This window comes from Branchiostoma floridae, chromosome 15 (assembly GCF_000003815.2).
Source record: "Branchiostoma floridae strain S238N-H82 chromosome 15, Bfl_VNyyK, whole genome shotgun sequence".
NCBI classification, from domain to species: domain Eukaryota; kingdom Metazoa; phylum Chordata; class Leptocardii; order Amphioxiformes; family Branchiostomatidae; genus Branchiostoma; species Branchiostoma floridae.
The window spans coordinates 7,179,788-7,194,147 of record NC_049993.1 but is presented as its reverse complement, the minus strand read 5'-3'; the positions used below and the strand labels follow the sequence as shown (position 1 = coordinate 7,194,147).

At 41.2% G+C, this 14,360-nt stretch overlaps 1 protein-coding gene across 1 annotated transcript in view; it reads left to right on the top strand.

Annotated features, from left to right (window-relative positions):
* LOC118432267 (glutamate receptor ionotropic, delta-1-like) overlaps positions 1-14,360 on the top strand; it is a 61,800-nt gene that overhangs the window by 47,163 nt on the left and 277 nt on the right. The window contains exons 3-12 of the mRNA XM_035843803.1: positions 5,580-5,623; positions 6,373-6,419; positions 6,944-7,091; positions 8,007-8,242; positions 8,776-8,870; positions 9,016-9,243; positions 10,548-10,556; positions 11,219-11,474; positions 12,527-12,788; positions 14,255-14,358. Of these exons, the coding sequence (XP_035699696.1) occupies positions 5,580-5,623; positions 6,373-6,419; positions 6,944-7,091; positions 8,007-8,242; positions 8,776-8,870; positions 9,016-9,243; positions 10,548-10,556; positions 11,219-11,474; positions 12,527-12,788; positions 14,255-14,358 (1,429 nt within the window). The remainder of the gene's footprint in view (positions 1-5,579; positions 5,624-6,372; positions 6,420-6,943; positions 7,092-8,006; positions 8,243-8,775; positions 8,871-9,015; positions 9,244-10,547; positions 10,557-11,218; positions 11,475-12,526; positions 12,789-14,254; positions 14,359-14,360) is intronic.

Sequence of the window (14,360 nt, the reverse complement as noted above, 5' to 3'; positions counted from 1 at the left end):
TGAAGTCTTTACTAGTCACTATCAGTGAATCTGAGAGAAATCCATTACGTACCATGTCAACTAAGTAAAGATATCATGGGTGCCTCACAGCTGAAGCCTTCAGTGAAGGACTTTCTTGAAACTATGAAAGTGTTTGCGTTAACTTTTAAACGGAGTCTACGTTTCTCCCAGCATCATCATTATTGATAAACCCCACTTTTCGTGAAGTGGTATATGACTGGTATGGAATGACATCACACAGATGATGATAACTTATCAAAGTCTGGAACAATGCGAAGAAACTTTGTGTTGTTGTTGTTGTGTATGTGGTAGGAAGTAATCACTATCATGAAAATCTATTTCAGAAATATATATATTTTTTAACTTAGCGATCAGTGTAGACATCAGGCAGTCAGTTTCAAGCGATATATACTTGCGATAAATCACGAAAATGCTAGATGCTGCCAACGCAGCCACTGTTTGAAGTAAAGCGGGTAACTATCTGATTGAAATGTACCAAATTGCAACAACGTTAGAAGTCTGTGTACGTTTAATATGGACTATTGCACATGCTAGAATAATATATACATCTCAATTTACCTCACAAGCACTTATTATTCCACTTACCCGGTCAAAATATATTCTATAGCTTATGTGGCAATTAAATACAATAGACCAGAGAATATCATGAATACGTCAGAAAGCTGCATCATTACACGTATACTCCTTCTTTTGCAGCTGAAGGCTGTGATTTGTATGGAAATGGGAACGACTAGTCCCCATAAAACACTCCACAGTAAACTCGACATGATTTTATTTTCATAGTTGGGTCATAGATGGGCAATCACCGGTCATCTTTTATAGGCGATGAATAATTCTGCCGGGCTGGCTGGTAAAGGTTAGCTGTCGTGTACCATTCTTCTGTAAGCACTTCAACATATGAGTTGACTGCAGGCTTCTCAACAAGAAGTCAAAACTTTATTTGAAGTCCTTCTACAGTCAGTTTGAAAAAAAAATGCGTCTTGGTGGGAAAATATCGATTAGTCCAATTTCTTGAACACTGTGGTCCTTTCCATAAAGGTAGTGAGGAAATTGAAGCGCTAAAGATAGTTAATCAAACATAGACATCTTGTCTGCATGACGATGTTACGATTCAGAGTCGGGAAGCTTGAAACATTCAGCTGAAATATAAAGGGCTTCCGACTCTCCTCTTCAGGGTTGACTTGGTATGCTGTATAATTCTTCAAGGAATATTTTTTGTTGGAGTTTCCTTCACAGTTTCATTTCCCGCAGCATGCGGTACATTCATGTAAGATATCTATTCGAAAAGCTGTTTGTTATTCTTCTCAATGGGGAATGGGGTTCTTTTATGTCTTTGATATAAAAACCTCTGGACCCTCAAAGCGCAACCGTCTTTCATATATAGCCTGATCCTCTCATGAGGAATGTGGTGTTCTCGGTATGTTATTCTGTTTTGTATTCCAATACAACAGAGAGGATCCTAAAAGTATGATGTACAGTTTCTATTCCACCTCTTTATCTCTGAACGTCGAATGGGCTCGTTCAAATATGGGAACCTGTATTGGAATATCATTCTTGATGGACGGCAGACAGAACCACAAAATCCTCTCACAATAGCATAATAAATATCGACCATATTCTATCTGATACATAACTATCAAATATTGATACATTCCATGGTATCCATTGTCAATGAGTACATTTTCAACCATCTGATGAACTTGAGGGTTTCCGTTTATGGTTTTGCAAACAATTTTGTTCCAGCGCATTTGATGATTGCCGCAATGATCAACTGGGTTTATTTTGTCTTGGAATTTAAAATTGATTTTTCTCTTACGGATTTTCGAAACAATTTCAGCAGCCTCTGAGATAGACGTTTGAAGTTACAAGCTACTCATGTAAAAAATAGACAGGATTATTCAACTCTTCAACTTCAGGCACCCGTCGGCTCTTCACATGGCAGAAAGAACCGGGGGCGATTCAAGATTAAGCTCGGCTCAGAAACAATATTGCCAAAAACAAAACGCGCTGACAAAATTATATCAAAGTAACTACCCCCGCCGTGCAGAAGCGAGCCACTCAGACAAGATTTACTGCTTTTCATAAGCTTACCGCCGCTCACCGCTGGCAATGCGAGTAATCCTCTCATTGGCTGTCTGATGGGAACTCGTCGAAAGCTCATGCAAATGACCCGGAGGTATTTTGTGCTGTAGCTATACTGCTGCGGAGCGCCGTTCTCTCGGCAACTGTGCAGTGCAAAAGAAAGCTACTCGCTGTGTAGACTAAATTAACTTCTTTAGTAGATGAAGACAATTTGTAACGCGATGGGGGAAATGCAATTGCACGGTGTGTAGTCGTACGCTACTGCGATGGTGTCGAGAGTATGCTTATCTCTGTAGGACTTTTGTCGGCTTTAATTTCATTCACAGTGTGATATGTTGTAATAATGTACATGGACGCATTGTCCTTCATTACAGGACCTTCTAGCCAGGTGTACTGTGGCGCAATGTCCAACACATCAAGTCTCTGCGGTGAGTACATGCATCAAAACTTTTTAACATTTTCTAAAAACTGTATTTCGTATAGACCTGTAGTAATTGTTGCTCGTCTGTGTATTAGACGCATCATATCTCTTTAGGCTTTTTATCATCTGAGATAAGAAACTTTGAGATTTTCATCTAAGATGTTGCAAATGCTAAACGCCTCGATCTCTATGAGTAACTATCTATATCGCAGTAAAAATGCAAAACGCATCGCTGCATTTACACTTTGGGTTTATAATGTCTCTTCTTTCGGCAAGAGAAACGGATTCTTAAGACACCATTATTTTTTTTCTATTATCTACCACGTCTAGATTTATACCCCAACCTTTATGGGGACTGTGGAGCGCAGACGTTTCGTTACAAATGAGTAATTGCTTTTCTTCGGTTTGCTACCAGACTTAAGTAAGTGATGAGTTACTTACGCCTTCAAGATCGTATCGATGTGTTTAGTGCTTAAAACACATTATCTGCAGTGTCCCAGTGCCAGAGGCATGGCCGGAATAAAAAGCAATTAAAACTTTTATCCTATTCGTTACCGCAATTTGTGTGCGTACGACGGTGCGCCAGTTATCGCGTATTAGAATCTCCATGGATCCTGTACCCACCGCATGAAATTCTGAAGCAAGGAGGCACGGAAGGGGGCTGAGTACAGTGGCGCCGCACTGATCACTATCTAGTTGTTGAGCCAAATATTCTGTAGACAACCACTTAAATTGCTACATGGTCAACTAAAACAAGTCTACTTTCCATTGGTATGCCTCAAAGCTGAATCAAAATTAAATACCATAAAAACCATACAGAATCGAATATAGCACTTTACCAACAGTACGGACAGAATGCATATCACAAAGTTACAGAAAACATGTCAGGGTCTTACTGCATTTTCTTTAGAAATGACATCATGTCTAAATTATACCTTGCTACAGCAAGGCGTTTCCAGGCTTCCGCAGCCTGTATTATGTGATAATCCAATACAAAGTAGTTCAGCAATCAAATGTAATGATGTGTATTCTAGTGGATTAAGGTTTTCTGGTTTTAACGACCACACTCCTGCGGGCTTAATAACTGCCTCCAAAGCTTACCTTATTATTCCCGTAAATTACTTTAACGAGCCTTCATCAGGAGGCGAAGTGTCAACTAATCAACATAGCCAACAAGATCTAAGTCTATCTGTTCACCAATCAACTCTTACCCAACCCTTTTGCAATACCTTGATAAAACAACCTATATTTAGCTGTCCTCTTTTGACCACGGTTATCATTCGTGCTTTTCTTTCAACAAAGACAAATCAAATGATCTCAACTATCTATTTAAACAAGCCAAGCTAAGATAAAGTGTTCGTAAGACAACGACTTTCGTGAGAGAGATGAAATTCAAAGATAAAGTCCTCTGTGGGACGCCTATCCCCCATAGTGCACTTCCTTGTTCAGATACATTGCCCGGAGCAACATCCATTAGGAAAAGCAGCAACAAACGATAACTCATTCATGTCACAAATACATTATTTCATCATTAATACCAGAGGCTTCGGGGCTGTCGATACATTAATGTCCCCCGAGTGTGAGGACGGGGTTTCGAATTTCGTACATGGCAGAATATTCAGGGTTTTTTCAAAGTCACTTAAGTCATTTATAATCTATCGTATGTTTGTAGAAGATCTTCTGCTTCAAAATCTAGTAAATTCCCACATGACTAGTTCTTGCAGGGATTGCTTAAGTTTATTCTCAGCGCAGATCGGTAGTTCCCACCTTACTCACTGCGGTTACTTCATCTAACGCATCTTACACTGAACCTGAATCGTTATACATACCACAAGAAGCGCGCAGTTGTGCTAATCACATTTGACCAAGCACTTGGCGTTATACAATGATCCTCCATGAGATGTATGCATGTGGAATAGGTGTAGAGACGCCATCCTAACGTAGCTCGAATCAAAGTCATTCAACTTGACCGATGAAATAATGTAAAGTGCAATGGAACAAAGTATTTTAGGAAAAAAAGGAATGTTATGCATTCGCAATGTCTCAATGTTAAGGTCACAATAGTCGATTTTTGTAACTGCGATTTGGGTTCTTTTACTATGTTTTGATGTTTAACATTCATATTTTGAAGTAGTGACCTTATCTGTGTTGTTTTTATATCATATATTGATCATTGACATTGCACTTTGCGTAGGTTACCAAAACTATGCTGAGACATCAGCTCTCGTGGAAAAAGGTGGTCACATATAAAACATGCGACTAAAACTACATATAAAACTAACCCTAGAGGTTATTGTTGAAGAGTGACAGACTTATCTATTAAGCTAGCCGTCAAACAACGGAAACTACCATTGTTCTGTCCCTTTACTCTACTGTGGAATTCCAAAGGCTCAAACTCACCGGATGACACTGACTATGAAGAAACGGCATTGACATATTGACTTATAGGAACTGACACCGCGCCCTACTTTAACGCATTAATGTAGCTTACGACAGTATTTCAGATGGTCAGCATGTGACAGTTTCATGTTGATGAAAGTTGACATATGACGAAGGAGGTTGACAAATCTGCTGAGCAAGCACAACCGTGCCAACACCATCTGCCGTGAAGCCGTCCATAAAAACCGTTTAGCCGGAGCTCCCTCTGATGACATGCATCAGCAAAAATATCTCTTCAAAGTCTTTCCCTGTCAAGGGTTTGTGCATAAAGAATTAATGGTGTCATTTCCTGTCGGCATTCATCATTTCCGGAGGACCGACTTTAGCGTTTACCATTTATCCCTTATTACCCTTCGGATACGCATCATTCTCCACACCAAACAAAATGCCAAAGGTTAGGATACGACGGTACGGAATATGGTCGTGCGTCTAGCTTGTAAACCAAACACACGACAGTATGACCTGTGAACGTATTGAGTTCTACTGTACGTCAAACTAGAATCTTTCTAATGCGTTTCGTGTTGTAGTTATCAATTCGCGCGCTAGGACGATGTCTGGAGTAGACTCTATTACTTACTCCTATCCACTTGTCAAACTTGTCAATTTGTTTTTCCAGAGACCCTTGATATTCGCGGACCACTTCGAGTCGTCACGGTACACGTAAGTTCACAACATCAACGGTCATCATTTCGTAATGAAGAAAGATGTTAAAGTTTACACGATTACCATAATTCTAATTGCTCTGATGCCACTACAGTGCATCACATTGATTTACTAATGAGTGATTTGATTTTGCACCTTTATTGGATGTGAAAAATCAGTACTAACATTATGAATCAATTGCGATTGGTGCCATGGTAAGACTTTCAGTACCTTTTTAATAGCATTTTCTGAACGTCCCGCGGGACTTAAGAGCACTACGACTCCAGAACTCATTTGGTGCTGCTGAGCTATAGCTTACCTTCAGGCCGTTTTCACGCCTTACCATCACTGTTTATTACACAAAGTATATATGAGATGAATATGAGTTGTGCCTCACATATTGGTGCACCGGTTTAGCTATTTTTCCTGCGCACGTTGGTATCTCATTTGTTTTCCAAATCGATGATTCTGCGTCTAACTGTGCCAGTCTGCGTCTGCGACAGTATGAAAAAGAAATGAAGTATGGCCTTTGTCAGCATAGGCGAACTACATTCTGACAAGTCCCCTGTTCCGTTATGTATTCCATTAATCATTGAATAATGTTCTTCTTGTAATATACATGTATTGCTGATGCTAAAAGTGACATGCGACACAGGGAGTACATCAGTGCATCTCAGCCACGACAGCTGGTTTCATTTCCAATAGTGCTGCCAATAAATCAAAATCACTTTTCTAGCAATTAATCTCCAGATTGTCTTTTTTTCCAGGAACCACCATTCATCATCCGGGAGTACGAGGCTGATGGGCAGCCCAGGTTTGTTTGTTTGTTTGTTTGTTTGTTTGTTTGCATAACTGATAAACCACCTTAAGCCGCAACATACATGTTTTATACGTTTATTACAATCTGTGACGTCCAGAATCACCCATCACATAAGTGTCTATTAACGTACTCAAGGTTTGTCTGTCCTTAACACGGGACCTTTGCTTTTACGTCTTATGAGAGACTACGTCCCTAATCGAACTTTGATTCCAAATGAGTGAAGTGAACAAATTGGTAACAGTGCCTTTCCCAAGGGCACATCGTTGGAGCCTTCTAGGGATGCAAACTCAGAACCATTAGATGTAAATTAATAACCCTAACGAGAGGAATTCTATGCCACCTCAGGTACAAGGGCTTCTGTATTGAAGGTGGATCCCCGCCTCTACATGAGTGAAGTGAACAAATTGGTAAAAGTGCCTTTCCCAAGGGCACATCGTTGGAGTTTGCTATCTAGATGCAAACTCAGAATCTTCAAATTTAGACTGAACTCTAACGACAGGGACACATTGTCACTACAGGTACAAGGGCTTCTGCATCGACATGCTGCACAAGCTGGCTGATATGCTCGGCATCTGCTACACCATGTACGAGGTGCCTGACGGGAAGTACGGGGCCGAGCACGAGAACAACACGTGGAACGGGATCATCGGGGAGGTCATGGCAGGCGTATGTGTCTGGTCTCAACTAGCTGTGCTTTTCAAATGTTTGATTCAGGTTTTTAATCAGTTGCGGTGTACTCTGTGTTCCCTTGTTCCTAGTTGGTACCATGTAATGTATGAGGTTGTGTTTCACTTATAAAGGTTAGACATCCAGGTAAACCATTTTTACATAAAATTCAATCTCAAGTGGATATAAAACGGACAAATTCTTCTGGACGTTACGAATGACATCCATCACTCATCCATTCTTCAGCGTCACTAGGAGTTTGTGATGTTTGCGTTACAAAATGTCATGAACAACCCACAATTGAAAGTGACTGTTCACAACATGAATAACCTTTCTTGAACGCACACATTTCATCGTGTAGGACACAGTATTTTGGTCAATTCAACCTCACGTAAATTTGGTTCAGCCAACACATCACTATAGAAGCCGTCCAATCTGATACATGAATGTACAAACTTCGTGCCTGATCTTTCCCCGGGGACAGGTAACGGAATTAGCCCCCTTGCACCCTCGACTCCTTGGATCCTGGATCTAGTTACCAGTCCCTCCTGAACTTGGTTTGGCTTCTAAATCAGATCCCGGCAAATTTCTTAGGGCGTGCTAATGGAACCCGGCGGCCTGCCAACACTCCTGGGTCCACCGAGCTCATGAGGCACTAGTTACAGATTAATTGTCGGCAAAAACTGGTCATATTAGTGCAATAATGCTTTTAAAATTGATGAATGTGACTTCCAAGTAGACCAACATCCAGTAATGTCCAGTACTCCACAGGGGGCCCTCCACAGGCAGAGGTTAAAGGAGGAGATCTTTCAATGGGCCAGTTAACAGAAATGTATACCAATCGGAAGGTACCGATCTTCTCATTTACCCTCTGCCTGGAGAGTAGTGTGTAAGACGTTGTCCATGTGCTTACAGAATGCGGAGATGGGGCTCGGGCCCATCACCATCAGCTCTGCCCGGGAGACCGTGGTGGACTTCACCAAGCCGTTCATGGAGTACGGCACGGGGCTGCTGATGCGCAAGCCCGAGCACGAGGAGGGGAACGTGTTCGCCTTCCTCATGCCGTTCGAACTGGTGGTGTGGATGTGCATCCTGGTGGCCATGTTGATGATGGGATTTCTCCTCTTCGCCACGAGCAGGCTGCGTTACAGGCCAGTATCCAGCATTGTATTGTGGCAAATTTCCTTTTTCTCCAACACAAATGAATGGACACGCTAACTTCTGATCTTCATCAGGATCACTGATGGACCAAAGGAAGTGTGACGTCAGCAAAGGGTCAAATGCTGCTAATGTTGGGATGTTTACCAAGCCTAGTGCTGTAAATGTATTTAAGTTCGCGGGGATTTAATTTCGCGGCAGTGGGAAAGGACTTTTCGCGGTGGTTTTAAGTTCGCGGTAGCACCATGTTCTGTAGTGTCTTACTGCCATGGGAAAATGCGATGGTTTTAAGTTTGCGGTGAAGCGGCCACCGCGAAAACCGTGAACATTAAACCACCGCGAATGTTTCTGCATTTACAGTATTCTCTTGTGTCGGAAGATAGTTGGATGTTTTCATAATGACATATACCACAATTTGATTAACTTCCAGTCTGACACTGTTGTTAGTAGGAGAAGATGTTGAAGATATATTGAAAAAAAAAACCGACCATCTAACAAGTGAACGCAATTTGTATTTGCTCAACAGGCTCGGCATTTCAGCAGAAAACATTAACGACAACGACTTGCAATTCAACATAAGAAACAGTATGTGGTTCGCCTACTGGTCCCTCGTTAAAAGAGGTGAGTTTTAGCTGTCCAACATATGGAGAACTGTCCCTTTTTGATGCACGATGCTTACAATTCTAGGATACCTCATGCAAATACATGACTAGTGTTCAGTGTACCCTAGGAATATTTTGAAGAACATTTTTGTTCTACTTTCCAGGCGGTGAGCCATTGCCGAGATCAATGCCAGCAAGGATTCTTGCGGGATTCTGGTGGCTGTTCGCGCTGGTAATAGTCTCGACATACACTGCTAATCTCACGGCATTCCTCACCATCAAAAGGCTAGTGTCACCCATCAAGTCCATCGAGGACTTGGCGGCGCAGGACGCCATCCCTTATGGTGTGGAAAGGGACGTCTTTCTCTACAACTTCTTCCGAGACCAGCAAGGTTATCTCCTTTGCTCACATTTTCGGCACAACTTGCATGAATTGTAACATTTACGCATAATTACTAGGACTATGAATCCCTATCTATTTGTTATGAAAAATAATGATATTTTGAGAGGATAACCTCGTTAAGGAATTTTTATTGCCGTTTCTTTGTTTATCCTTTTTTGGTTTCGACAATCGTTGTCGCAAAACGTGATGACTGGAATTTTCAAATGTTGGGTTCTCATGATCATTATTGGCTCTGTATTGAACTGTGCCCCCTTGCGATTGACTTTAAAACTGTAGTTGTTTTTGTCTTCACTTTAAAAAAGGGCTTTGTCAGGATTTTTTAACTGAAGGTATGCATTGGTTTGGGGAAAGATTTTGGCACGGTATCGATCAATTCCTAGTCTCTGTGTTTGGTACGTAAGTAGCATAACTGAAAGAATACTCAAAGGGACGCTTATTCAAAATACGACCACGTCTAACAAGTTTTCCTTTCATGCATGTGAACCCCTTATCTACTATGTTACAGATTAACAAAGGAATTTCTGACAAGGTACAGTGGAGTGGTGATCATGGGGAAAATTAATCATCATAATCTCCAAGCAGATGAGCAGTCCGGCCTAGTGTTATACGCGTGTTCTAAGGGCTTTTTGTGCTCCTTTTCTAATCTCCAAGCAGATGCTATGGTGGCATAAGATAGTATCAAAAGCTGTCAGAGGAGTAAAGCCGGCCTAGGAGTAGCGAACACACTCCTAGGCCGGCTTCACTCTTCTGCCAGCTTTTGATACAATCTTATGCTACCGTAGGATCTGCTTGGAGATAATTCCTCTCCAGTGGTCCCTTTCTTTTCTCTTCTCATTCTCTTATTGATAAGGTGAAGAGATTAAACGGGCCACTACTAACAAGACGTACTAAATGCCACAGAAGCACGCGTATATCACGGGGACTGGGTCGGACCCTACCTCTACTTGGAGATTAGATTATCCAGTGATAACGATTGCTTGTCTGAAACCAAAAGAATGACCTCCTCGTGCTTTTTTAGCAGGAAGTGGCCTATAACATAACGTCTTTTGTTTGTGATTAATTCCAACCACTGGACGTAGCGAAGACGCTCACGATGTATACCCTCCGTTATTCTTTGTCTTATCTATATATTTCTGTTCACCAAGCAGTAAATATGAATGTGGTATTTGGCATGTGACCTCTAACATCCTGCGATGTTCTGCACTTTCTGCCACATTTCCGTTAACCCCCTCGCAATTATTGTCATGACCATATTCTTCCCTTTTTCCATCTCATGCATGCCACTCCCTATAGAGCTCAAAGGCAAGATTTCCTTCAACATTCGCACACGCTGAATCCGTTGCAACAAGGTTTTAAGTGATTATCATACCATATGATATGAAAGTAGCCTTCGTAGTAATGCAGTACGTAGATAGATCCTAGTTCGATACAAGCCATGATTAATTAATGCACTGAACTTATCAATGGTAGCAATATCAATGCGTTAGATAGTGCATGGCATCGCTGTATTCTAATAAGACAACCTGAGTCCTTTCATTTTGAGTGCCATTTGCAGTGTTGGTGAAAGATTGTGCATGTACATACATTTTCGTACAACAATGAGAAAACTGCCAGTGTCATGATTAACCTTTGAATCAATGCCAAGTGTACTGGCCCTCTTTTATTGAGTACACATTCACTGTCTTAATCATGAATTTGACTTTTGAACGTTTCAAAAAGAAAGTCACAGGCACATATTATGTATAACTTTTATTGCGATATCGAGCTTGAACGTTTTTGACATTACATTGTTCCAGCATCAGCAAAATAGACACGAGAAACAAATGCCTTCAACTGGTTTACAAATTGTTATTATTGAGACTCTCCGCCTAGAATGCTTCTAAAGAAGCGCTTAGAATGCTTTTAGAGTCTTTGTCAGTCATGTGAAGCCATGCTAACTGCCTGCTGTGCTGCTCTATCTACAGCCGGTACGGTGTACGAGCGTATTTGGAATAAGATGAACGCCCACGAGGAGAACGTCTTCGTCGAGTCCCTTCATGATGGAATCGAAAAAGCGAGAACCAGTAACTACGTATTCATGGACGATGACGTGATACTTGAATACATCACAAGGACAGAGAAAGACTGCAAGTTAATTCTCATTAGAAATCCTTTCTTGTTGCGTGGATATGGCATTGCCACGCAACGGAATAGCAAGCTCACGGACCCATTATCCATAAGGTCGGTAGCATTGCCTTGTCTGCTTTGTTTCTACAGCAATGTATGATGGCTCATCGTCACATTACCGTATCTTTCTATCCGTCATTTGTTGTATCAGATGTTTGGTTATAGTTTCCAGTTAGATCGTGTTTATTGTATGATACTTAATTTTCTATTTTTATCGAATGCTGTGCCCTAGATAAAATGCCATGTAGCCTTTCCATGTTCACAGTTTATCCTGAATTTGTGCTGTAGTTGAGCAAATGCCTGTCAACCATCTTTGAAGTATCTGTATCTGTTCTGAAGTATGTGTCTTATTCTTTTTACAGTGTCGCAACATCACCCGTGTTTCTGATCCATGGCTATTTTTTCTCTGTGCTCTATTTTTAGTTCATGCACTAATATGCAGTGTAATGATTTGTAACCCCCTGTTTACGTCGTGTCATTTCTTTGTTCAGCACCCATACATCTGGCACGTCTTTTACCCTTCCTGTTCAATTCATGTTTCTCTCAACACAAAGAGATAGTCCATGGTCTTCGGACCATTGGCATATCACCACCGGTGCCTTACCGTCTAGTTTGTAAGGATCTGAACACATCGCGTTGTGTTAATGGTTGTGTGAGAGAGCGTGCACGTGTGAGACTGGGGATTCTGAGAATCACCGTAAGGTCATTTGGCACAGCTTAAGTTTTGTAATTGTAAAATCAAAAGAAATGTAATATTTTCAGGACATTTTAACTATGAAGTAAAATATGTAACAGTTATCATAGAAAATGTTACGTCAACTGAATGAATGAATAAATTGATGACTCATTGAATGAATGATGAGTGAATAAATGGGTGAGTGAATGTATGAATGCATGAATGAGTGAGTGAGAGTGAATGAATGAATGAATGAGTGATTGATGGATTGATAGAATTAATGAAAGAATGAATGAATGAATCTGAAATAACACTATTTTCAGAAAATGAGAGAGTGTCTTTATCTGGTTTTTGATAGAATATATGATATCAAAAAATATTTTCCTAACCTGAAATGTTTGAAATAACGCTCTTTATTCGTAAACCGCAGCATCCTAAAACTGGCCGAAGACGGGTCTTTAGGGCAGCTGAAAGACAGGTGGTGGCCCAAAGACGGGTGTTCCTTGGACGGCAGTCAGAACACGTCCAAAGCCATGGGCCTGGACCTGAACAGCTTCAAGGGCGTCTTCTTCATCCTCCTGGCGGGGGTTCTCCTGGCCTGCATCTGCGCCCTCATAGAGATCGTCTGGCACAGATGGCTGAAGAGGCAGTGCTGGTTTGAGGCCAAACCGGAGGAAAACAGCGCACCGCAGGTTTGCGTGTCCTCATCCTGTGTGTTACACGTGTCTTATCGGAAACATGTAGCTTGGAAGCCAGTCTTGCCATCGCTACCATGCTAAAACTAACAAACAAGGCTGGCATCTAGGCTAGGAAATGCGTGTCTTCTCAATAATGTGTCTCACCTAAGATGATAATGCTAGCTCACCTTTATCCGTGGGGCAACATATAGCTAACGCTAGTTCACCTTTATCCATGGAGAAACCTATATTCGTTGCTTTTGAAAACATGATATTTGGGGATATCAAGTCGATGGACTATTCTTTCAAACTGTAGTATTTTGAAAATATTGCAGTTTGAAACCACTGTCAGTTGACTTAAAATCCTTAAATGCCCTGTTTTTAGAAACAACGGATATAGGTTACCCTACGGATAAAGGCGAACCAACGTTATATCCCTGGTTAAAAAACGGTGTTTGAAGATTTCGAGTCGGCGGACGGTAGATTCAAACTGCAATTTCAGATCACCGTCTGTCGACTTGAAATCCATAAATCACTTGTTTTTATACAACGGATACAACGTTAGTTTACCCCCACGGAATGGGACGGATACTCGCTCTCAAAAATAAACAAAAAAATTATGTCTCTTTCAAATAAGACTCGTTCCCTTTTTCTGGTAATAGTGCCTCACCTCACCTCACCTCACCGGTCCCATAGCCTCATCGGCCGTAGGGGCAGCAATGCCATCAACATAAGTCTTCCATCTAGTAGTGTCTGGCTGAAGATAAAACCATCTTCATGACATGCCTGTCATTAATCTCAGCAGACAGTAATTTGAAGCGATTTACTCCCAGCATGTACCGTTGAGCTTTTGATGTCCCCACAGCCACTCGTTTCTCACTGCAGCTTATTCCCTATTAGATTATACACGTTAATACCTGCATTAGTCCGTTGTAAGAGGTCCGCTATCTAATTTAACCCCACTTAGATCATGATTGCGTGTTCTCACCTTCTGCTCTCACCTCCTTCCAGAATACACTAAGTGTCTAAAATCAAATTCCAGATCATCTTCTGTTTGATTTATCCTTGACCTCTTAAGAATTATAGATTACACAACTCATAGCGACAAGTATAACGATGTACAGCAATTTTAAACTAATCTGCTCTTAAAAAAGATCAGTTGATGTTAATGCTCTTTCTTATGTATAATCCTATATTTGCAATGCAAGGAAAGTAAGCATATGTCACATCGTTCCAATGCACTGGCTAATAGTTACAATGCAAGACTCATAGCACCTAGGAACGATGCGTTATATTGTGGTTTATCTGATGGACAGCCACTCCTTCTAGTTCTGGTTTATCATACGTGTAAATGATATCACTATGGTATATGTAACGCCACCATGATGTAACGCATGCATCGTTTCAGATGGCCAGTTACTCTACTATTTACAATACTGAGATATATCATGTACAATGTACCGTTTATTTCTACCTTACAGCAGATGCAGGTAACCACTGTGGTGCGCCACGAAGCCCCGGCGAAGGAGGAGAAACTGTTGAAGGCCATGATGCAATTTCTGCGCGGAATCGAGGAAGGGAAACTGC